Source organism: Aplysia californica, unplaced genomic scaffold (genome assembly GCF_000002075.1).
Source record: "Aplysia californica isolate F4 #8 unplaced genomic scaffold, AplCal3.0 scaffold00341, whole genome shotgun sequence".
Classification (NCBI taxonomy): Eukaryota; Metazoa; Mollusca; class Gastropoda; order Aplysiida; family Aplysiidae; genus Aplysia; species Aplysia californica.
The window spans coordinates 630,276-654,480 of NW_004797611.1; the positions used below are offsets into that span (position 1 = coordinate 630,276).

Sequence of the window (24,205 nt, forward strand, 5' to 3'; positions counted from 1 at the left end):
AAATGTAGATTTTCAGTTTCCATAAAAATATCCAGGCTTTGAAAGTCGGCCAATTTTTTGCTAATTTAACCCCTAACACCAGGCGACCCTGGCTTCCTTCAGTCGCACAAATCTCGACTTCTATTCAAGATACATGGGTATTTTGTTTCATCAAAAGCAAGTTCTAAGATGGTACCAGTAACTTTATATGCCCTAAAACTGACGAGCACTTGTTTACTCAGAATCATGACATATTTATATGTTATATTAATAATTTTATAACAGCCAACACAAAAGATTCAATGCCAGCTTGTTCAGACATTGGAGACGCACAAATACAGCTGACTACACTCACAATACAGTCAATTTAAAAAAGACTTGGAGAAAATGTTTTATGCCCTAATTGACACAAATTAGAACATTAAAGAGGTGGGTTGTTTCAATCTTGCTTGCCAAGGACTACCTGGGCTGAAAATGAAATGGTCATCATACGCAGACCTGCCACTCTATGAAATCTAAAAATCAGGATTTCATAGTAAAAAAATCAGGATCAACGGCAAATCAGTCGTAAGGGGCACTGGGGAAGGGGGTCCCGGTTCCCTTTTATGAGGCAAGCATGCAAGATAAAATTTTCGCAGGAATAAGCTCCCATTTGGTACTCAAAGTAGAGGAAAAACTGAAAGAGAGTGGGATACAACATCTTACCACTTTGCCGTCACATCTCGCCGATGTCTACCACCCAGTTTCTTTAGATTTCCCCCAAAATGCCTTTGCCTTTGATTACAAGGTTTTTTACTAAATGAGCCTTGTCATAGCAAAGTGTTCAAAGCCATGCAGAGATACTTAATAAATAATAATCAACTTTCTCCACTAGTTGACTGACTCACATCTTCAGCGCTATAACGGCTTAGAAGAGCATCCCCATTACACGAGAGCAGCTATGTCTTGGAAACCAACTGCAGCTATGGCTCCGACAATTCTAAAACAAAAGAAAGGACCAGAAAGGTCATGTAAGAGAGAACCCTGATCGTAAAAGCCGTTCAGATTGTTTGAAAAGCTCAACAAAAAAAAAGGGGGGGGGGAGGGGGGGGGGACCACTCATTCGACGACAACTTGGATGTCATCAGGCAGGCAACAATCAAGGTCAATCAGCACATTTTCGCTGCCTGTTCCAACACCGAGTAAAAAATAAAAAATTGGTAGGTCTACCCGTACTTGTACGGGTTTATCTCCCCTTTCAATGTTGTAAAGCTACGTTACAGGGAATGTCGTCATGTCTTTTCTTTGATAGGGCTGAGCCTTGAAGACTTCCTCCTAAACAACCCAAATTTAAGAATGCCTCATCTAAATTTGCGCAGAACAAGGACACCAAGGCACTAGGGCGTTTACCAAGATCCGTCAAACCCATCAGAAATATTACAGGGTTACGCACTACATAGATGTACAGTGATTTCATTTTGTTTCAACAGCATAGCACTGTTCCTTTAATTTAAACAGCTTTATGTCCTGTCAAAACTCCCCTGAGGGGGTGGCAGAAATGGATGGCACTGATACCCCCAACAAATCTGAATGAACACAACATTCACAGCAGTTTTTCTTGTTTTGATAAAACAAAAAACCCCAACATAAAAGATCCTCTCAGGAAGCAAACAGCTTCTCTTTCCCAGAAGTATTGCTCTCTAAAGCCTGACACTTGAGCTGAGCAGTTGCGATGTCCTCCAGAGATTTCTGGATAGTTTTCAGCAGCTTCTCTCCTCTGTTGACAATCTCTTCCAGCTTCTCCGCTTCTTCTTGGTTTTCAAACTCCAACTTCTGCAAACTTGCAACCTGTGGAAGAAAAAAAAAACAACAAAAAACCCAAAAAGATTAACCACGATTTGAAACATAAGAGTTACGAGTACAAAAACTCTTGACCTTAAAATAAGCCTTTTAAGACGAGAAGTTCCAACTGTTTTGGTCAAGGACTAAAAATTGGTCAGACTGTAATTTTAAGTCTCAACCTCAACTCAAAGTTTCCACTTTCTTTTCTAAAGCCACTCAATTTATTGCCACTAAGAGGCTCTCTTCAACCTAACATAATATAAGACAAAGACATTGTAAGGATCAGCGTACACACCCATAGTAAAACATCATTACAGTCTATATTTCCAAAGGAGTGAATCACTTAAAGTGATGCATCTAACAACAACATTTCAAGATGACTGGAAAACAGGCAAGATTACTTACTGCTCAACACCATCAGTAAAGCACATTTTTATCTCTAAAAATCTCTTGTACAAAATTTCGCATATCTTAACTTAAATCTTTTTTTCTTCTTTGGATTCTAGAATCTGAGGAGCATGTGATCAACTTCCCCCAAAAAGCTCTTCAAAACTTTAACCAGCTTTGTGCATCCAACCAACATTACATCAAAATAATATATATGTGAGGCAGCGTGGTGAAATCAGGCGCTCGTCAAAATAATGAAAGTCAAGAAATCTGCATTTTCCCGAAGGTTTTGGAGTTTTTATAGGATTTTTGTTTTTTGGTTCAACACGTTTCATGCTCTTTAAAGAGCACTCAGCACATTTAGGTGTGGAATTTACCGAAAAACTTTGATTTATGGCAAAAGAAAGTTTCCACGGACTCTCAAGCTAAAGAAATAACTCAACTTTGGCGGTCATTTTCTCACTGAAACCAGACAACCCTCACCTCCTCCAATCACACATTTCTCGACTTCTATTCAACATATATGGATATTATTTTCACCCAAAACACGAAGAAAAGGACAGGCCTTAAGATGACACCATCAACTTCGTACGCCCAAAAGTTGACGAGAGCCTGATTCCACCACGCTGTGCCACATATACATACATTCTCTGATATACATTTTAGTTTTTCCTTGCTCTGGGTCAGGCAGAACACTTAATGAAAGCTGCATTTCTTCAAAGGAAGCCATGAGTGTTAAACTGTTCAAGATACATGTTCACATATAACAACTGAGCTTGCTGCTAAAAGAATGGTGAGGGGAATGAGACAGGGGTAGCATTTTTATAAGGAACTTGACAAGTGAAAGTCTGTGAGACAAAATGGATTATCTCGAATATTCAGACTTTAGTTCTTTTAATTTAACCTTTAAGTCATGAGTGAGATTTCTAAACTTAACTGCCTTAAATAAATCATTTGGTCACAAGATGTAGGCCTACTGTAATCAATGATTTTTATACACAGCTTCCTTTCAGTTTATTCTCCAACAAAATGCTTATTGTGAATAAAAATATAGTCTTCTCTATTCTTCATAAAAACACTTTTTATCATTTAGCCCTTCAATAAAAGTAGGACAATAGATATGTTCACCTTCCACTCGCCTCCTTAAATTTATCTCATGAACCCCCTACTCCTTGTTTTAGTAAGAGTTTTATGGCATTTGCAACACAATAAGGTCAAATAAATGCTGAAGGTTAGAGGTGTTACAAGAGAGTAACAAACACAAAATAGAAGGAGGGGAGATAAGGACGATAGATATTTTGATAGGAAAGGAGTAAACTACACTCCGAACCTGTAACTCTGTGGAAGAGTCCTCACTAGGCAAAGCATCTATCAGCACGTCAATGTCTTTCGCTGTGCGGGTTATCAACTTGGCAAACAGTACAGGATAATCTGAAATTAAAAGAGAAAAAGATTATTATTATTTTGTTCAAGAAAACGACAACTACAGCAGAAATAAATAAGATAAGGAAAGGTAAACCTTCATATATACCTAAATATATATGCATCCATAAACAAGATCCAGGGTTCACTTCACAACCAGAGTCAGCTCATGACATAAGAAGCTACATTTGAAGTCATCAAAAATCATATAACTTAATAAGTATCCTGAAGGCAAAACATAGCACGAAAAAAAATTGACATACACCGACTAAATTGCTAAATTTTCAGCACAGCCAGTTTTTCTTAACTAAACAGCGTTTACATAAATTATAACTCCTCAATTATGGTATTACAAAACAATATATTAGAAATCTAATTCTTCAGTTGAGGTGCTACAATGTGAAGATATAATAAAAATAATAATAATAGATAGCATTTGTATAGCGCATATCCCCGCTCAGCAGCAGGCTCTATGCGCTTTACACTATATTATTACCCCAGCAGACCATAGAACACTCCGAGAATTTCTCAGCTTCCCGGGAAGCATACAGTGCAAGCAGCCGATTAAGCGCTCAAACACTAACAAACTGACAAGATCTTTCGCTGTCTATATGATCAGGTCACAGCAGAAAATGAGACTTCAGTCACTATTGGGCATTAAACCGAGCAAGAAATTTCACTGATTTCTAAAGGAAAAAAAATTACAAAATTCTTCTTCGACACGAGTAAAAACAGGTAAAAGGGGGAAACAGATTTCTTGGATTTCATTATTTTGATGAACGCCAGATTTCAGCAGAATGTCTCACACTATTCATTTTGCAAGTAGAACAAAATTACACTTCTCACCTTCTTGGGGAGGTGGGGAAGGAGGTTTCCCGCCAGGTTTTTCAAATCCGGGGAAGGGACTGCTTGGAGCAAACTGCTGCAAGATTCCAATACTGTTGTAGAAATGCTCAGCTTGCTGTAATAAAAGGAGAAAGAAGAAAGAAAGTAACTAAATGCAACAGTCTACACAATTCTGTAAGAAATCTTCCAACCAACTTACGGAATTATTAAGATTTTTCTTACTTTCTCTGATTGGGTAAACAAATAAATAAATCATTTGTAGTTAAACTTGACAGAATATGAACGTTTATCTCTTATAATTACATAGCAAAAGTATAGAACTCCCAGCTTTTATAACTCTTGATCAGTACCTGTAAACTGTGTACTGAAAACAGCATCAGAGAGAAATAACAAACTCCTAGCCTTCTGGAATACCAATGTGGTTAGGTACAATAGATTCAAAGGTTCCCACTCTGTCCTAAGTCTAAGGCGGACCACATTATATTAAATAAATTCAATGGCCACCTCTATTGTTCTCACCCCGGGTGAGAATAGTGCAGGCGAGTCTTTTGACTATTCTCATCCGGTGTGCGTTCATCGTTATAGCCTAGGCCAACCAGTGTAGCGTTCACCCTGAACCACAGAATTCTACACTGTGATAATAACAGAATTGTAGAATTCTGTGCCGTGAACAAACGTCCCATTACTACTGTTAGCCTGAAAGCGTGCAATTTAGTCTGTGAGCAGTGTGGAGAGAGAGAGAGAGAGAGAAAGAGAGAGAGAGAGAGAGAGAGAGAGAGAGAGAGAGAGAGAGAGAGAGAAAGAGAGGAGTAGCGCGAGAACTTTCGGGCAAAACAAAATGGCGACCCGTGTAGTGTGGCTCGATTAGAAAAGTTAAATAGCTAGCATCTTTGTAGACGACAAAATTAATTTACTTTTATGTTTTAAACATTATTTTTTAACTTTGTTTTGGTCAATTTGATCTTCCACACAGATAGACAGTATTCAGAAAGAGACAGAGAGAGAGAAAACAAAATGGCGAACCGCGTAGTTCGGCTCGATTCGAAAAGTAAAATAGCCATAGCATCTTTGTACACGATCAAATTAGAGCTTACTTTTGTGCTACGTAATTTTTTCTTGGCTTTTATCAATTTGATCATCCACTCCGATAGACAGTATTCAAAAATGAGGAAAAAGAGGTCTTGTTTCACACCGGGTTAGAATGGCCAACGCTGGCGAGTCTCACCCGGGGTGAGAGGTAGATCGTATTTTTATTCTCACCCCGGGTGAGGATAGCCACTTCCAAATTCAATAGCCAATGCGGTCTCTGGTTTCATTTTTTATCTTCATTATTTCCTTCCTTCCCAGATCTGGAACTATTTTTCTAAAACTGAACAAAATACAAACCAGATAAATCATAATACCCATACTAAAAACTATAACAATATAAAAGAGCTAAACTGACCTGTGTTACAGAATCCTGCAGTTGGGTCAGCCTATCCGCCATCCTGATCTTGACTCACGATTCTTGTTTTATACTTCTTGGATTTGAAATTGAATCTTGACCGACCTGTTGAAAAAAAAAACAACCCAAAGTAAAACTGCAGAGCTAGAAAAAATGAAAAAGGGAAAAAAGTTGTTTAAATGGAAGCGCCTATTTGCAACGCCGTGTGGTGATTAGCGCCAGTGCTAAATAAACCGCTGCGTTGCGATTAACGCCAGCGCATCTGCATTTAAAGCCAGACAAGTATTTTATGAGCGTGGGTTCGATCCCGGTCCTGGAATTAAAAAAAAAAATTTTTTCCCTCTTCTCGGCTGACCAACAAATTTTTCCCTTAATTATAACTCGTTGCTTTGTAGTTTTTTTTTTACGTAGTGATGAAGCTTGCACATTTTGGTTTTGTCCCCAAGAGGAGCTCTCTATGTACAAAGTAGGCCTTAGTACAGACTTTCCTATTATACTTTTCCTTTTACCAATTTCGAGTCCTGGTTAAAGTTCAATAGTGGCTTTCCTTGGTCTGTGACTGTAAATTTCAGGCTCAGGAGAAGATTTTAAAAAAGGGAGTGTATACAGACCCGGTAACCAGAAACAAAGTCACAAAGTATACAGACCCGGTAGGGGAACTCTTTTGTGATTTTCGGAAAGTCTCAGCGCCCTCTTGGCTCAGGGTAGACCTAGGTTCTTCTAGATCTATGACCTAGGTCTAGACACCTAGACAGACAGACATAAATCATTGATCTGGTTTCGAGACTAGCCTTGGCTTGGGCTAGATCTAAAAGTTGAAGGAATCACAATTTGAAGAAAAAACAATGTCATAATTTCAATCGAGCAGTGACCCTCTCTATTTCTCTGCCTCTCTCTCTTTCTCTCTCTCCTCTGTGTATCGCTCGCCTACTCTTTTTCTTTGTGTCTCTGTCTTTCTTTCTCCCCACCTATTTCCCACTCTATCTCTCGTTCCCTCCTGCAAGCTGGGGCATGTCACACTCTCTCTCTCACACACACACACACTACCAGGTCTGGGCCTGGACTGGGCGTTGAAACTTTCTGAAATCACAAAAGAGTTCCCCTACCAGGTCTCTGTGTATTATGTATACTCCATGACTTTGTTCCCAGTTACCAGGTCTACTGTGATACACTTGGACGGACACTTCGTTAAAAAAAGGCCACCTCTATTCTCACCCGGAGTGAGAATAGTGCAGGTGAGTCTTGTGGCTATTCTCACCCGGTGCGCGTTCACCAAATTTTGCGTCAACCCTAAACCACAGAATTCTACACTGTGATAACAGAAAAATTGTAGAATTCTGTGCCGTGAACAAACGTTCCATTCTGTAGCCTACTAAAAGCGTACAATTTTGTCTGTGGGCAGTGGAGAGAGAGAGAGAAAGAGAGAGAGGAGTAGCGTGAGAATTTCCGGGCAAAACAAAATGGCGACCAGCGTAGTTCGGCTCGATTCGAAAAGTTAAATAGCCGTAGCATCTTTGTAGACAACCAAATTAATTTACTTTTGTGTTTTAACATCATTTTTTAACTTTGTTTTGGTCAATTTGATCGTCCACACCGATAGACAGTATTCAGAAAGAGACAGAGAGAGAGAGAAGAGGGGAGGAGTTGATCTTGCAAGAACTTCCAGGCGGGTGAGAATAGCCACTTTCTTTTAAAAAAAACTTCCGGGACCAGGTCCAGGACTCGATGCAACGCTTGGAAGCACTGAATATTAGACTTGATAGATCTAAATCTAGATTCTAGATCTAGAAAATCTATACCCTAGAACTTTTATCAATAAAGACCATAATATGATGGGCAGTTTTTCCTAAATTTTAGGGAAGGACTTCCGAGCCGTAACTTCGTAACTTCTTGTAACGAGCGACCACCCCATCAAACACAATAAAAAGAGGCCTAACCCTACCCCTACCCCTCAATTCTGCTCTGTCGCTCATTACGGAAGTCCTCCCACAATTATTATAAGCATTTAAGTTAATAAGTCTAGATCTAAATCTAGATCTACACTAGTCTACAGGCTTTCGACTCACGTTTCTTTGATTTTGATGGTCGGCCGAGTATTGTAGGCCTATTGAATGTATTGTCGAGTCGTTCTTATTTACCTCCCTTTGCCTTTTCTTTGTTTTGGCTTCCGATCTCCAGATTTTTCCAAATTTCTAGGCTAGGCCAAGAGTATCCTGTCCCCACAGAATTCTACACTTAGATTTCGACTGTGCCTGTCCCAAAACCATTAGAATAATAAAATTATTATTACTTTATAGGCCTAGGGAGGCCCTAACCTCATATTTACTCTAAAGATGTTTCGGATTATCCTAGCATAATATAAATCTGAAGTCTGAATAGTTTTTCATTTATCAAAAAAAAAACCAACCCAAAGTGAATTAACAAGTTTTAACAAACTCCATCAACTGCAAGTCAGAGTAAACTTTTGTTTTGTTTTGATGAACTTGGCCAAGAAAGTATCAATGAACAGTTCGCAAACAGACTACAACAATAAAAAGATGAAAGAAAAAGCGATGAAAACTATCCATTCAATAATGTCGTCATTATAATACAAAGTTCTACATGCACCCTGCTCAAACAACGATTAACGATACATACTAAATGTGCCACTCTAAATGTAGGCCTATGGTCCCTAAAACAGACGTTCAAACACCGTACACCCCCCTTGCCTCATTGTTTTAGTTAGGTTTTACGGCGACCCAAGGAAGTTACTGCACAAGGTCATATTATTATGAACGGCAAGGGGTGCATGGATGCTGAAATACACAACTAGATGTGTACGTTCAGGGTGGGTGTCAACAGAGAAGTCCAAACGGAGAATAATCAGGCTCCGCTCAACACTCTTGCCTCAACCAACAGGGCAAAGTATCTGCTTCGACTATATTCAAAGCACCCCGGGTTAGTTCACAAAAGAGTGACTAACAACATACAATAGAAGTATAAAAGGAATAACGACGATAGTAAGGACAAGGAAAGAAAACGCAACAGTCCCCCCTATGTTGTTCCGGCACAGTATGAGCATGACATTGATGAATCAGCCCTTTTCCAATTCTACAGTGCATAAGAACATGTTAATACCCCCCCCCCCCTTTTTGGAATGGCCTAAAACCACCCCTTCAGGCCTTTGAAATAAAAATTCCCATAGGAAAATATTTTTATACCCCCCCGCCCCGCCCCGAGCGTGTGGTGTGAGAGTTTTATGATATTGCGAGTAGAAAAAAGTAGGTGTGTGTGTGTGTGTGTGTGTGTGTGTGTGTGTGGGGGGGGGGGGGGGGTGCCTCGAAAACAAAAGACAGGGAAGCATGGCGTGTATAATAATAATGTCACGGTGCATGTACTGCGATACCAATAATATATGAGCCAACCATGATTCCAAAAAGCATGTCTTCACATGACCATGTCTTGAGTTGTCTCAAAGGGAATTTGAATCGAGCGTCTGTTCCTGCAGCCTGTACATTAAAGTGTCTTAGGCACTGATCAAATGTAGGAGGTCAAGAGATTCTATACTCACTTTGAATGTTGTGGAACTTACTTCAGTAGCCTTCATCTATGTAAGAAAAAAAAAAGAATTATAATGAATAATACCAAAAATTAACTTCTCCACGTGATTTTTTTCTCTCTCTCTTTTTCGTTCGGGGGGGAAAAAAGGGCGGGGTGTGGGCATTGATTTAGGAAACAGCAAACATTACGATTGGTAGACGTAGGCAATAGCAATTTTAAATTGTTTGCGGCGCCTGCAAAGAAGTTTAATTGATAGGAAATTTTTCCGATAATTGCCCCACCCCCTCCCTAACTTTCTCTCTCTCTTCTTTCTGTCTTTATCTCTCTCTCTCTCTTCTTTCTGTCTTTATCTCTCTCTCTCTCTCTCTCTCTCTCTCTCTCTCTCTCTCTCTCTCTCTCTCTCTCTCTCTCTCTCTCTCTCTCTCTCTCGAATAATCTTAATGCCCTAGTCTAATCTTCGGCATACATAATTATGACCTAATTGTGTTACAAGCGCTGTAAAACGCTTACTAACACCATGACTGCTGTTGACTGAAATGCTGTTCATTTTTTGTCTCCGGTCCATCATTCCTGTTTTACGACGTCGTTGATCAAAATTCCACAAGCAACAGTTGTGTTTATTTTAATATTATTGTTAGTTAGTCAGTTTTGTAAGTGTTTTTTTGGGGTGCTCGCAACTGCAAAAGGTCATATGAGCGCGCGGGACACATTAAACGTTTTCAGGGAGGTTCTCGTGGCCTAGAGGTTAATGTGTTGGCCTCTCATTTAAAAGTGCCAGGTTCGAGTCCGGGTAGCGACCGAAAAATGTTCTTCTCTAAAACTGTCTCCTTCCTGCTCTCCAGCAATGTTCGTTCTATCGTCTGCTTTCGTCTCCTCTTTCTGCCCCCCCCCCCAATCCCTTACTCCCTCACCTCCTTTGCCCCCTCCCCTGGGCTCCTGACTCTTTCTACAGCCTTTCTACTGCAACTCCTTGGCTCCTTCTTACTGCTGTCGTTCAGCCACACCCATGATCTTCTGGTAGGAAAGATCTACACCTAGCCTTCTCGGACAAGGGCGAACAATCTCGGGGGGGGGGGGGGGATGGGATCGAGTGGCCTTTGTACAAGAAAAAAACTCAACTCATAGTTTTAAATTTTAGCAGTATGTTTCGTCCGGCTTCTTTGGCAAAATTCAAAATGTTCTACCTACTGAAAAAATTTAAAGTGTCCCGCACCTTATGCAGTTGCGAGGGCCGTAAAATGCTTACCAAAAAAAAAAAAAAGTAAATAGAAAAAAATTTCAGTTGGTAAGAAATTTTGAATTTTGCCCGGGTGACGGCTGAAGCCTACTCTCATCGATTTTAGACCACCAAGGGATCTTAAACGTGCGCAACTTGCATACGGGACGTCCTAGATTTTCTGCACTTGTCCGCGAAAAGGCTAGGTGTAGATCTTTCTTACCAGAAGATAGGGGTGCGGCTGAAAGACAGCTGTGAGTGTAAGGAGCCAAGGAGTAGCAGTAAGCTTAGAAAGGCTGCAGAAAGAGTCAGCAGGAGCTCAGAGGAGGGGGCAAAGGAGGTGAGGGGTGGGGGGCAGAAAGTGGAGACGAAAGCAGTAGTAGTAACCATTGACAGTTACGTCAGGTGGGACTAGTCAGCTCAGTTTGATGCCACTCATGTCGTAAAAACAATGCGCATCACTTTTCTCTCCTCGTGTTTTCTGTGTGCTCTTCATCTTTAATGTCAAACCTCCCACCTTCAACCTCCCTAATCCATTTCCTTACTACATGTATTCGAACTGACGGGGCATTATGCTCTATTCTGTCCCCGTGGTTTTATGCACCCCGCATTTAGCAACATTTGATCATTTTTTGCATAATTTCTTATTATTTTCCTTTATCATTCTGTTAAAAAAACCAGAATCGCATAATTTCACATTTTTGGGCTCAGTTCGCATAATTTCAGAATTTTTCTTGCATAACACGATTGGGGCAGTCTATTACTATTACTTTGTATAGATCACCATGGGTTTCAACTGTGGACTTGCCGGGAAGAGTTGAACATTTGATCACAACTCGGACATCGTAGCATGAGAAGGTTGCACCAATATTTTGCTCAGCAATTTTCCTCGAATTTGCCTTGGACAAAGTATACAAGTACACCACACTTGACATATCACAGCTCTAGGACCTGTTCACCAATGCACTTGCAACTTGGCATTGAGATTTCTTAGACATGTCACAAAATTTAGTGGCTGTTGGTTGGGTACTTTTTATTTTATGGAGGAGGGAAATTTTATTCGGAGACAGACCTCGTATGTATATTGGATTTTTTTTTTTAGTAACGATTTACGGCATTCGCAACTGCATAAGGTCATACGAGCGCCCAAGGGGTGAATGTAAATAGAGATGTCCAAACGGTGAATCAGGTTTACTCTGCTCACTTCTCTAGCCTCAACAGCACAAAGTCTGCTTCGACTATCAAGACACCACGCCAATAGCAGTTCACAAGAGAGTGACAAACATACAAAAGAAGTAGAGGGAAAATGACGATAGTAAAGATGAGGAAAGAAAAAGCAGCCAATATAATCGACAGGGAACTCGATCATGAATGGGGGACTGGACAAAAGTCGTACTGTGTTTTTAAACCTGGGCAATTTTCTGAACATCTGAACCTCCAGTACAGAGGTAGTCATGCTAGGATCAGAACCACTGTCTTGACGTGTCTAATTTAGTGTCTTGATCAGCACCTCTGACAGTGACAGTGGTTGATGGTGAAAATTGACAGCCAAGCAAATGAATCCTATCCAAAATAAGAAACCAAACACAGCGACATTAGCGTTAGGTTAAAGATCAAAGAAAGTCACACAAATTATGAAACATTTAATATTTATTCTTCGTCACTGTCTATATCACACATAGAAGAAAGGGGAAAGAGTGGGTAGCCCCACTATATTAGCACAAATAAATCTTACAGAAAAGGTCAGTTCCAATAGATAACCACGACTATTTCTAAAAAAAAAGCCGAACATGGATTGTATGGAACTTTATCAAATCACAGCCTATCACAAATAAATTTTCTATTTTCTGATCTTCTTTTTTAGAGATCTGAAAGCAAAAAAAAAAAAAAAGGTGTATGACAGAATTTCCTACAAGTAAGAAAATATAAACCAACACTACCATACACAATAAAGAAATATTAGGGAAAAAAACAATAACAGTCAGTAAAAAGATGTCCTGTACATCTAGACTCTATAAATATATACATGACAATCCCTCAACTCAGAAGAAACTCAACAACAGTCCTACAAAAGAGCAGTAAATCTGGGGACCCTGCATCTTCTGCGGACGCACTCCAGGGTCCCCCAAGTCCCCAGCACCGGAGACCGGGGCAGCACCTTGATAGCACATTTATTGACACAAAAACAGCAAATTCAACAACAGGGAGGGGGGACTAACAATCAACTCTAATAGCTCAAAGTGACACCAAAAAAAAAAAAACAAACCCTAAAAAAAAAGGAGAAGGATGGAAAGTGATGTACATATGTATGATACATAAACTGAACGTCCCTCCAAAAACGTCACCCCCAAACATTACCCAGAACAAGAGACCCGATAAATTGATTGCTGACCTTCTCAGTCTTTTAGGGTTCTTTCCATTCTGGTCGGGTTTCAATTCCGAGAGATTTAAAGCTTGTAGTTATTTACTGAAACTCATGGTGTCATTATGATGAGCCATACGACATCAAAGAGAAATAAAATCACTTGATTTTGCTTGTGACCCTGGGGCTGGCACAAGAATATAGAATGTGGAAATCTATAAAAAGTTCATGTTTATAGTCCTCAGGGCCGTGGCCACAAATGTCTTTTTTAGTTAGTTTAGTAAGGGTTTTACGGCGCTCACAACTGCACAAGGTCGCGAATGTCTTTAAAAACCTTACAGCCCATTCATCTACCAAAATGAGGTGTAATTCATGCTGGTGTAGTAGTAGATAGGTACTGAGAAGAATCACAAGCTTTTTATTAACAAATTATCACAAGAAAACATTTGAGGAAGACCACAAATGGGTTGAAAAAAGTATCCTTGCGACTGCATATTGCGGATGATGGTACTCCCGAGGCGGTTCTTGCCGATTTCCAGTCCCCGGTTTAGTAGGCGTGGTTGGCCACAAAGAGAGAGTCGCCTCCGGCAGCGCTGCCAGATGAACCGCCGTACTTGCCCACAGCAGCAGCACCGTTGGCCTGGAACAGAAGACAACAATGGAAAAATGTGTTTAGTAGAGGTTTTACGGTGCTCGCAACTGCATAAGGTCATATGAGCGCCAGAAGATTAGAGGTGTTACAAGAGAGTAACAAACATAAAAAAGAAGAAGGGGAGATAAGGACGATAGATGTTTGATAGGAAAGAAGAAGCAGACCATACCAGAGCACCCACCAATCACCCACATGTAAAAATGTGAAATGACACACGTTATAATAATAATAATGATGATAATGAAAAACAAACAAACTAGCATTTCCCTGTCCCCGTGGTTTTATGTACCCCGCATAATTTCGCAAAATTTGATCATTCTTTCCATAATTTCTGATTATTTTCCTTTATCATTCTTTGTAAAAATTAACAGAATCGCATAATTTCACATTTTTGGCCTCCCGATTGCATAATTTCAGAATGTTTCCAACATAAAATGACGGACAGATTTCCTCACTGGACTAGCAAAATGGCATGGCTCAGAATTTAGCCAAAATGCAACAAACCTTTCAATACTTTCATTTAGTTTGGTGGTACAGTACTATATTTTTTTTGTAAAAACCCAAACCAAAATGCGCTGGCAGTCACAACAGAAACATGCACGGCCCGTTTTACCATTACTAAAAGTTGCTGTATGCTACGCTCTACACTACGCAGCACCACAACTTTTTGGTAAACAATTGAGATGACACATGCGTGTGCATTTGAACGAATCGGTCTTTTTTTAAACACAGCTCATAATATGAAGGCATTTCAGGCACTACCTGTGACTTCTCTTTATACATTACTTGCTCAGTGCCTGTAATTACCTACACAAAACCTCCTGTTTGCTATAACGAACACTCGTATTCAACGAGATTTTAGGTCAGGCCCAGCGACCTCGTTGAATCCGAGTTCCACTGTAGTACATGAAGTGTGACTCTTTTACATAAAAGAATTGTATTATCATAGGACACAAACAAGCAGTCAGACTACAGGAACTTCAGTTTTAGTAAAACTTTCATGGTACCTGCTACACAAACAGAGCATAATAGGGATGAAAATTATAGGTGTTATTGGAGAGTAACACACATAGAAAAAAAAAGGAAGAGAGAAAAGGACGACAGAAGTTTAAGTTTAATATTAATAGGAAAGAAGAAGCAAATGACACCAGAGCTCCCTCCAACCACATACAAACAGGTCAGATAAGTGCAAAAGATTAGAGGTGATATAAGAGAGTAACATACACAGAAAAGGAGGACAGATAAGGACGATGGATGTTTGATAGGAAAGAAGGCGCAAAACCCACCAGAGCACCCCCTACCAACCACCCACAACAATACTACCATCTATCTCGTTAGTTTAGTATGGGGGTTTTACGGCGCTCGCAACTGCATAATACCATCCATCCGTGAATCCAGACTTACGGAAGCTCTGCTGAGGAGTTCCTGTTGTCCAGCCTTGACGTTCTCGTCCTTGCCTCCCCAGGCCTTCAATACACTGGCTTGCAGGGCACGGCCGTAAGAGAAGGTGAGTGGCCAGGGCTTGCGTCCAGCGTACTGGTTGATGGCGTTCAGATTGAGAGTGGCATCCTCCTCCGACTGACCACCGGACAAGAATGTGATGCCTGAAAAAGAAAAAAATAGAAAGTAAGTGAGTAAGTTTTTAATTTATATTTACAGTAGAGGGTTTTACGGCGCTCGCAACAGCATAAGGATCGGGAAAGAAAAAGCAGCAGTTCCCTGTTGTAGATCAGGCACAGTTAAGAGCGTGACATGAGTCAGCAAATTTACAATTCTACTATGCCTGAACGAGAAATGTCCCCACTTTGGGAATGGCCTAAAGACACTACAGTCAGAGACACTGCCCTTAGGGGTTAGAAAGTAAGTAAGTTTATTCAGGGTTTAAGGCCATTGGCCCACATCACTTCACACAAAACACTCATTTGAAAAATAAAGTTTCCATAACGAATAAGTACAGGTTGTGTGCAAATATCTCTTATCATGAGTCAAACATTGCATATTTCTGTCACTGGGCAGAGTCAGGCTGGGAGGGATTAACAATTTCCTTTGATGGACTAAGTGTGAACAATAGAAAATAAAGTGAAATTCATCTTCAATTTCATGAGAGTTACACCTCTCACAAAAAAAGAAAGAAAGAAAGAAATACAAAACAAAAAATAATGAAAAGACAAAATATTTATAAAGACAAACATATCCTGTAACGACAAAAGCTGAAAATACGAACACAGATTCAGGTTTTTTTCATCTCTCTTGGACATTTCAAATTATCAGAAGAAAGTTTTGCTGTCCATTAAGAGGTTCTCTTCTAGACTTGGTTAATTTTGGCGGCCAAAACATAGTCAAGGACAAACATTATGAGAAAACACAGTTACTACAAAGAATTTCAAATATTTAACAGGGTAACAAAAATAGTCCTTCACTATCAACTAAATTCTGCTCTGTGGTGTATTTGGTTGTTTTTGATTGTGGCAGGGGGTTCCAAGTAACAACATGCTCTTTTTAAAAAACTTTTATGTACTGGAAGTGACTTTTCAGTTTACGATCAAGTGAAAGGCCACAATGATTTAGGCTGGTTTTTGACTGAATGATTGAGTAAGTGTTTTACAGCACTATCGACTCATGATTTTGGCTGGTTTTTGATGGATTGATTGAGTAAGTGTTTTATGGCACTATCGACTCATGATTTTGGCTTGTTTTTGATAGATTGATTGATTTGAGTAGGTGTTTTACGGCACTATCCACTCATGATTTTGGCTGGTTTGTGATAGATTGATTGATTTGAGTAGGTGTTTTACGGCACTATCTAGTAATGATTTTGGCTGGTTTTTGATTGATAGATTAAGTGTTTTACGGCACTATCGACTCATGATTTTGGCCGGGTTTTTTAAAAATTGATTAGTAGGTGTTTTACGGCACTATGAACTCATGATTTAGGCTGGTTTTACTGACGAAACATCATATTCCACTGGATTATAATACTATTCAACATATTTTCCCCCAATCAAAAACAATTAGAGGGAATTGACCATTCCTCTATCACGCGGCAAAACTGACCAGCAACAGCAGCGGGCACAGTCCTGTTGAGGGCGGTCACTGTGGCCTTGGCAATGTCCGCAGCAGTGTACTTCTTGGTGCAGCCTTGACCAGCGGTCACCATGTTGGGCTTCAGCAGGGTGCCCTCCAGGAAGATGTTGTGGTCAGCAAGAGCTTTGTACTGGAAGGCCAGCACCTGCAGGGAAAGACATTGTTTGTTTTAGTAGAGGTTTTACGGCGCTCGCAACTGCAAAAGGTCAAATGAGTGCCAGAAGATTACAAGAAAGTAAAAAAAAAAAGAAAAAAAAAAGAAGGGGAGATAAGGATGATAGATATTTAGTAACAAACATAAAAAAGAAGAAGGGGAGATAAGGACGATAGATGTTTGATAGGAAAGAAGGAGCAAACCACACCAGAGCACTTGCCAACCACCCACAAGGGCAAGAGAGGTCAAGTACATCAACCCGCGCGCATCCAAGACAGGTGGGTTGACTAAAATAAAAATTCACATACATTTACTTTTTTTGCAGCAGCAAAAAATGAGAGAAAAAGTTCAAAAGTAGAAATAGCCTGATTTGAAAACAGCTGTAAGAAAAAAAACTGCAGTCTAGCACTCATACAGAGAATAGATTTTCAAGTTCCAAATGTTATTCTTTATACGTTTATTTCCTTTGTATTCAAAACAATGACAACATTTTTACACAACAAAAAGATTAAAGGACGCCTACCATTTCGTTATGTGCTCGTAAGACAGTAACATGAAAATAAAATAAAACCCAATATCTGAATCTGCACGCACACCAATAACTGCCAGTGGCCAATCCTAACACTTTACCTGCTCAGTGACTCTCTGTGCTGTTTCAAGGTCATGGTCTCCGTCGGGCAACACCTCCGGCTCAACAATGGGCACAAGGCCATTCTAGATGACGTGGAGAAAGGAAAAAAAAATAAAGATCATGAAACTGAATGAGTGAAAGAAGACAAAAGCCACAATACATGTATTATGATGATTTGCTTTGGTAGGTTTTTACAATACTTGCAACACAATAAGGTCAAATAAGAGCCGAAGATTAGAGGGGTTACAAGAAGAGAGTAACAAACACAAAAAAGAAGGAGGGGAGATAAGGACGATAGACGTGCGATTGGAAAGAAGAAGCAAACCACACCAGAGCACCCACCAACAACCGAGACACACACACTCAAATACACACACAGACAGGTATGATGACTGTTAGTTTTGTGGAACATAAAAATACAAGCAAGTTGCTATGAAGAAGGCTGAACAAACACGCACACAGGCTTTACAAACTGAAGAATGAGACAAAAGACACACAAATAACAATAACAATTGCATTAATACAGTGCATATCCACGCTCTACAGCATGCTCTTTGACTTTTTCAACAAAAAGGATTTCCTTTTAGGACAAAAATGTATCAGTTTCCCACTCATACACAACAATACAGTAATACAAGGTGTATAAAACAGGAAGCAGAGGGTTAATTCAAGGAACACACATAAAGATTTTAAATAAAAACATTCCGAACACTAGAACTCTTAAAGGGTTGAAGTTTAGTATAGTTCTTGTAAGAGTTTTACAGCACTTCACAGCAAATAGATCATATAAGAGCTGAAGATTAGAGGTGTCACTGAAGAGTAACATACAAAGATTAAAAAGGAGGAGAGAAAAAAGGACAATAAGCGTTTGACAGGAAACAAGGAGCAAACTACTCCAGCACACCCATCAACCACCCATGGGTTGCAGTTTAAAAAAAAAAGTTTTAGTAAAATTTCTACAGCACTTGCAACGCAATAAGGTCATATAAGTGCTGAAGATTAGAGGTGTTACAAGAGAGTTACAAACACAAAAAAGAAGGAGGGGAGATAAAGATGATAGATGTTTCACAGGAAAGAAGAACCAAACCACACCAGAGCACCCTCCAACTACCCACTTCATCATTGTTTACAATGAGTTTGCTATACTGAGCTGAATGGCTGCATTTTGTAAACACCTACTAAAACATATTATGTGAGGCATCGTGGTGAAATCAGGCCCTCGTCAATATATTAAAATCGAAGAAACAGACATTTTCCCACCAGTCAGGCAATTTTTTAAAAATATGTGTTTTTTGGCTCAACACCTTTAACTCCACACCAAGAACACATTTCTATGAGAATTTGACTGCAAACGATTAAAGGTACAAAATATTAATTTTTCAGTTTTGAGGTACTCACAAACTTTCAAAGTTACAGAAATTTGATGGCCACTTTCTCGTTAATTTTTTTGTTTTTTTGTTTTAGTAAGGTTTTCTTGCACTTGCAACACAATAAGTTCATATAAGTACTGAAGATTAAAGGTGTTACAAGTAAGTAACAAACATAAAAAAGAAGGAGGGGAGATAAGGGCGATCGACGTTTGATAGGAAAGAAGCAAACCACACAAGAGCACCCGCCTACCAACCACCTCCTTCAATCGTTAATATCTCGACTTTTATTCAAGATGGATGGGTATTTTTTTCATTGAAAGCAAGGCAAGTGAAGAGGCTTTTAGACGATACCAATAACTCCACATGCTCAAACATTGACAAGCCCCTGATTCCATCGTGCCATGACACATACATACAGCATTGCCGATCAGAGACAGAAGGAGCAAAGTGACCACAAACAACACACATTACACACAAGAAGCAACACATCCACAATAATATATTTATATATACACACCTGTTGGCAGATGCTGGCATAGCGGGCCAGAACGTTGGCGTTCTCAATCATTGCCTGGTAGGACGGGGTGAACTCGGAGATCTTGAGGACACAGCGCCACTTGGCGAAGCCACAGCCGCCCTTCTTGTACTCGGCGCAGCGCTCCGCCAGGCCATCCAGACCTGTAGACAGACGTGCAAGGAGGAATAAAATGTGAGGCACCGTGATGAAATCAGGCGCTCGCCAAAATAATGAAATCGAAGAAACAGCAGGCATTTTTTTCAGTCAGTTTGGCAATTCTTATATCAAATTTTTGTTTTTTGGTTCACCACCTTTTATGTAAATAGAAAAACACATTTCCATGTGAATGTTACTGAAAAATGTAGATTAAACGCACAAAATATGTAATTTTGAAGTTTTCAAGGTCTCTCAAGCTATTGAAGTAACCAAACTTTGTCAGCCCTTTTCTCGCTAATTTTACCGCTGAAACCTGGTGACCCCATCTCCTTCAATTGCAAATATTTCAAATTCTATTCAGGATAAATGGGCGAAAGCAAGGCAAATGAAAAAGTATTTAGATGATATCAATACCTCCAAATGCCCAAAAATTGACGAGCGCGTGATACGAGCGCGTGATTCCACCGCATTGTGACACAAATATTAATTTAACAGCTGATTTTTCACTTTACTCCTGTATGGGGATCACAAAATGTATGCTGTATATAAAGGCTATTTAGGCTATTCTGAAGGTAGAGAAGCACCAAGCACCCACAGTTACAGTTTTACGGTACTCGCAACTGCATTACGTCAAACGAGCGCGCGAAACACAAGTTGGCTGCGTTCACAACATGACAGTTCACAAAAAGGAGACGCCTATATTATATTATTAGGTGTCGGATGCTACTTATCTTGTATACAAAGAGACAAAGCTACAGAACTCTTTTGTGGTTGTAAAAAAATTATCTACATTTATACAACTGAACAGATTTTGAACCCCCTGGGGCAGTGCCACTGACTGAAGATGTCTTTAGGCCATTCCCAAAGGGGGGAAATTTCTCGTTCTAGTGCACAGTAAAATTGTAAATGGGCTGATCTAACGTCATGCTCATAACTGTGCCTGAACAAAAAACAGGGAACTGCTGCTTTTTCTTTCCTTATCCTTACTATCGTCATTTTCCTCTACTTCTTTTGTATGTTTGTCACACTCTTGTGACCCGCTATTTCTGGGGTGCCTTGAAAGTCGAAGCAGACTTTGTGCTGCTGAAGCTAGAGAGGTGAGCAGAGTAAGTCTCATTCCTTGTGAGGACTTCTTTGTTTACATCCACCACTCGGCGCTCATTAACCTTATGCAGTTGCGAGAGCCGTAAACCCTCTACTAAAACTAAAACCAGATTTTGTTTTCTTTCAACCATCTTATAGCACAGAATCTTTGACTAAAACTGTTGTTAAATATGCCAGCCAATCAGCAGCAAAGAGAAAGAAAGAACCCTTTCGCTGAGCTAAGTCAGAGATCTTTTAAGGAACCACTGCGAACTGGTGGAGCGGTTTTAAAACTTTAATTATGCATGTAAATAAAGACAGCAGAGATGTATACCACAACATTTCCATGCTCACCTTGTGTTGTGCACTCGTTGAGGGAACCGGCCAGGGGAACCACACCCTTGTCTACCTTGATGCCCGGAATGATACCCTGATCCTTCAGAACCTACAACAATACAAAAACATTGGAGTGAAGAGAAGCATACACAGAAACAATGATGGATATTTGCTGAAAAAAAAAAAAAAGAAAAAGCAAGACCAACAGAAACAACAGATGGAAAGTAAAGAACGACATACCGAAGACGCCCTTCATAAACCACCAGCACATTACCAAAATGAGGCTGGGTATATATAATGTACAAATATGACACAGTATTTGGGAAGCGACACAGAACTTCAAAGAGAGATTTTTGAAAGAGTTAAGAATTGCACACCAACATAGCCATTTATTTAGTCCAAAGGAAAAGCAATACAGACAGAAACAAAAGGGAAACAATTTAGTTCTCAACCTCGTCCTGCTCACATTTTTTTCATTTATAGGATCTAATGAAAGTCTCAAAGACTTTGGAACGCGAGTGAAATTTTATAAAAGAATATTTTTGTGTTATTTTCCTATTCAATTTTTTTATCTGACATTATAAATGTCAACGGTAAGCATCTGGGAGGTGCAAGACTAGCAGAAAAATCTCTACCGTAAGGCAGGAAAATAGCTCTGCAGGGAACAGGTTAGACGCATATATACCTGAACAAACGGTCTTCCGTCAGCAGTGCTCTGTCTGAATGTCTCGTCGAAGAGGATGACACCACTGATGCTACTGGCCACGGCGCTGTCGGCTGTGAACAGAAGCTCTCTGTACTTGCGGCGGTTGTCCTCAGAGTTCTCCAGGTTGATGTTCTGGAGACGCTTGCCCATGGTGCCTTAGGACAAAAATCAGGTAAAGACTTAATAAGACTATCGAAAAAAACAACTTTTTCCTTCCCTCAGAAAATAAAAGTTACTTCTTCCTTTAAAAAAAAAAGTCTTCAGTCTCCTTTCTAAAAAATCAATGATAGCGACGGGTCAATGAAAAATAAAAAGTTACCGCAATGTCAGGAAATGCTACAGAGTCAGAAGGTGTGGCTATATATTGCAAAAACTCCAAAGGTCATTGAAATAGTAAGTATCACAAACTAAACAAATGTATCTATACATAGTGATGTGAATCATTCAGGTCTCCATTTCTCCATCCCCTCCAGGCCAAAGGCTCTGCCACCCTCAACTATTCCAAATTCAGAGAGAAAGGCAGACTACACAGATTGGCATTTGAAAATCTAGATATAGTGAAGCGACCATTCTTCTGAAAAGTCTGATGAAAACAAACAAAAGCAGTCATTCTCCTCATTCTCTATACAAAGCCAAAAAAGAAAATTCATGGAAGACTCACCAACGGACTCATCAGCCGCCAAAATGCCCTTTCCTGGGGCCACAATGGCATTGGCGATCTGTCTGAGCTCATCCTCCTGTTCAGGGGTGAGGTACTGGACGAAGCGGGATGTGGGCTCTGGAGAAGAGAAAAAAATCCAACACACATATTATAGGCCTATTGTTTTTCCAACACTATCTTTGTACTGTTTACAACCCATACAAAGTTATATGTCTGCTTCTTCTCCAAGAAGTACATTTTTGGGCACATGAAAAGCATTTCGTACATTCAATGATTCATTTTTGCATTAGGAACACGTGTAACTAGTTTCCTCTACTTCTTTTGTATTCACTCCCAGTGAACTTGTATTTCCGGAGTGCCTTGTTATTTGAAGCAGACTTTGTGCTCTTGAGGCCAGAGAGTATAGATCTAGAGGCATGATGACATAGATTATCGAGGGCACAGTGCCAGGCCAGGCTATCTAATCTTGCCACAGCCATAAACTTAGACAAACAATAAATGGTGCTTTTTCGGTAGTTCCCACCCCCAATATTTGAGCCTAGATCTACATCTAGATATATAGATCTAATCTAGATATATAGATCTAGAATCTAGATCTAGATCTAGATCTAGATCTAGAGACCATATTCGCTCATTGAGGCTTTGAGTTTTCATTAATTTTTCTTGTTATATTTTTGACTCACGACCTCCAGACCAGTCATATTATTAGCCTTTCGAGCGTTTCAGCTATCTAGAATCTAGATTCTAGACCTAGATCTAGTAAGCATATATATTTTATAGCCCTGCGACATTATTATCTAACGGTAAGAAAATCAGTAAGTTGAAGTTGGCAAGCCAGAAACTTGTAACCCCAGTGTACCTTGATCGCCGGCAAACGAGGAACAACTGAACAAGGACAAGGTCATAAGATCCGGGGAAAATGCAACAGTTTCCAGGCTGATCAGGCTGCGATATTCGGCTTCAGAATTACATTGATGTATTTGAACCAGTACAAAAATTAACCCACATTACGAAGACAAACTTTAATTCATATTCAATAGCAAATCAAAAGCCACTTACTTGCCATGGTTGATCTGATTGCGGGGTGGCTGCACGGGCACAATAGATAGCAGACAGTGAATCCGAGAAAGTCTACGTGAGAGAGAGAGAGAGAGACTCGGAGGCACTTGTGACGCAGTGAGGTCAGCTCAGCATCGACCTTCACCTTCATAATTGTATAAAATACTTTGTACAAATTTAAGGATTGTTGTGCAATATTAAAGGCTAAATATTCCTTTGATATATTTTGAATGGTAATATTTTATTTGTTTTTAACAATTTTGACAGACATTACTTCTATAACGAAATAATAGCATACTAATATAATTCATAAACAAGGTTATTACGTCTCCCTGTATCGGTCGAGGTCGTTTGAGAGATCAGGGTCACAGAAGAGAGGAGTAAAAGTCGGCCAAAATAGAATAGGCCTAGAGAAATAGAAACAACAAAAGAAAAAAAAACCGTTAAAAATTACGCAGTAACAGAGTCACTATAGGCCCAACTCATTAGGCTAGGCCTATGTTTTCTTGTGCCTTAAGAAGATTTAAGTCGCACTTTGATCTAAATCCAGTATCGTTCAGGGGACTTAAACTTACACTTGGCAAGTAACCCCCTCTCCTGGTTTGTATTGTGGTGTGTGTGTGTGTGTGTGTGTGTGTGTGTGTGTGTGTGTATGTGTCTGTTTGTGTGTGTATGTGTGTGTTTATTTGATTGTTTGTCACTTTGGAGGTGTGCTGGTTTGTGTGCATGATTGCGTGTGTGCGAGCTTGACAGTAATGTGGGCGAAATGATTCCTTTGA

The 24,205-nt window shown here is 39.8% G+C and overlaps 2 protein-coding genes across 2 annotated transcripts; both read right to left on the minus strand.

Annotated features, from left to right (window-relative positions):
• Positions 1 to 1,434: 1,434 nt before the first annotated feature.
• Positions 1,435 to 8,000, minus strand: LOC101856822 (mediator of RNA polymerase II transcription subunit 21). Its single transcript, XM_005102790.2, has 5 exons — positions 7,966 to 8,000; positions 5,900 to 6,004; positions 4,456 to 4,570; positions 3,518 to 3,618; positions 1,435 to 1,806 (listed from the first exon to the last, which is right to left on the minus strand). Exons 2-5 carry the CDS (start codon positions 5,939 to 5,941, stop codon positions 1,618 to 1,620), a joined length of 447 nt encoding a protein of 148 aa, XP_005102847.1. The 5' UTR covers positions 5,942 to 6,004; positions 7,966 to 8,000; the 3' UTR covers positions 1,435 to 1,617.
• A 4,287-nt stretch (positions 8,001 to 12,287) lies between these two features.
• Positions 12,288 to 23,564, minus strand: LOC101857037 (fructose-bisphosphate aldolase). Its single transcript, XM_005102791.3, has 9 exons — positions 23,427 to 23,564; positions 22,368 to 22,484; positions 21,686 to 21,861; positions 21,019 to 21,109; positions 19,426 to 19,586; positions 17,538 to 17,621; positions 16,724 to 16,898; positions 15,074 to 15,273; positions 12,288 to 13,657 (listed from the first exon to the last, which is right to left on the minus strand). The coding sequence occupies exons 1-9, from the start codon at positions 23,431 to 23,433 to the stop codon at positions 13,565 to 13,567; spliced, it is 1,104 nt and encodes a 367-aa protein (XP_005102848.1). The 5' UTR covers positions 23,434 to 23,564; the 3' UTR covers positions 12,288 to 13,564.
• Between the last annotated feature and the right edge of the window lie 641 nt (positions 23,565 to 24,205).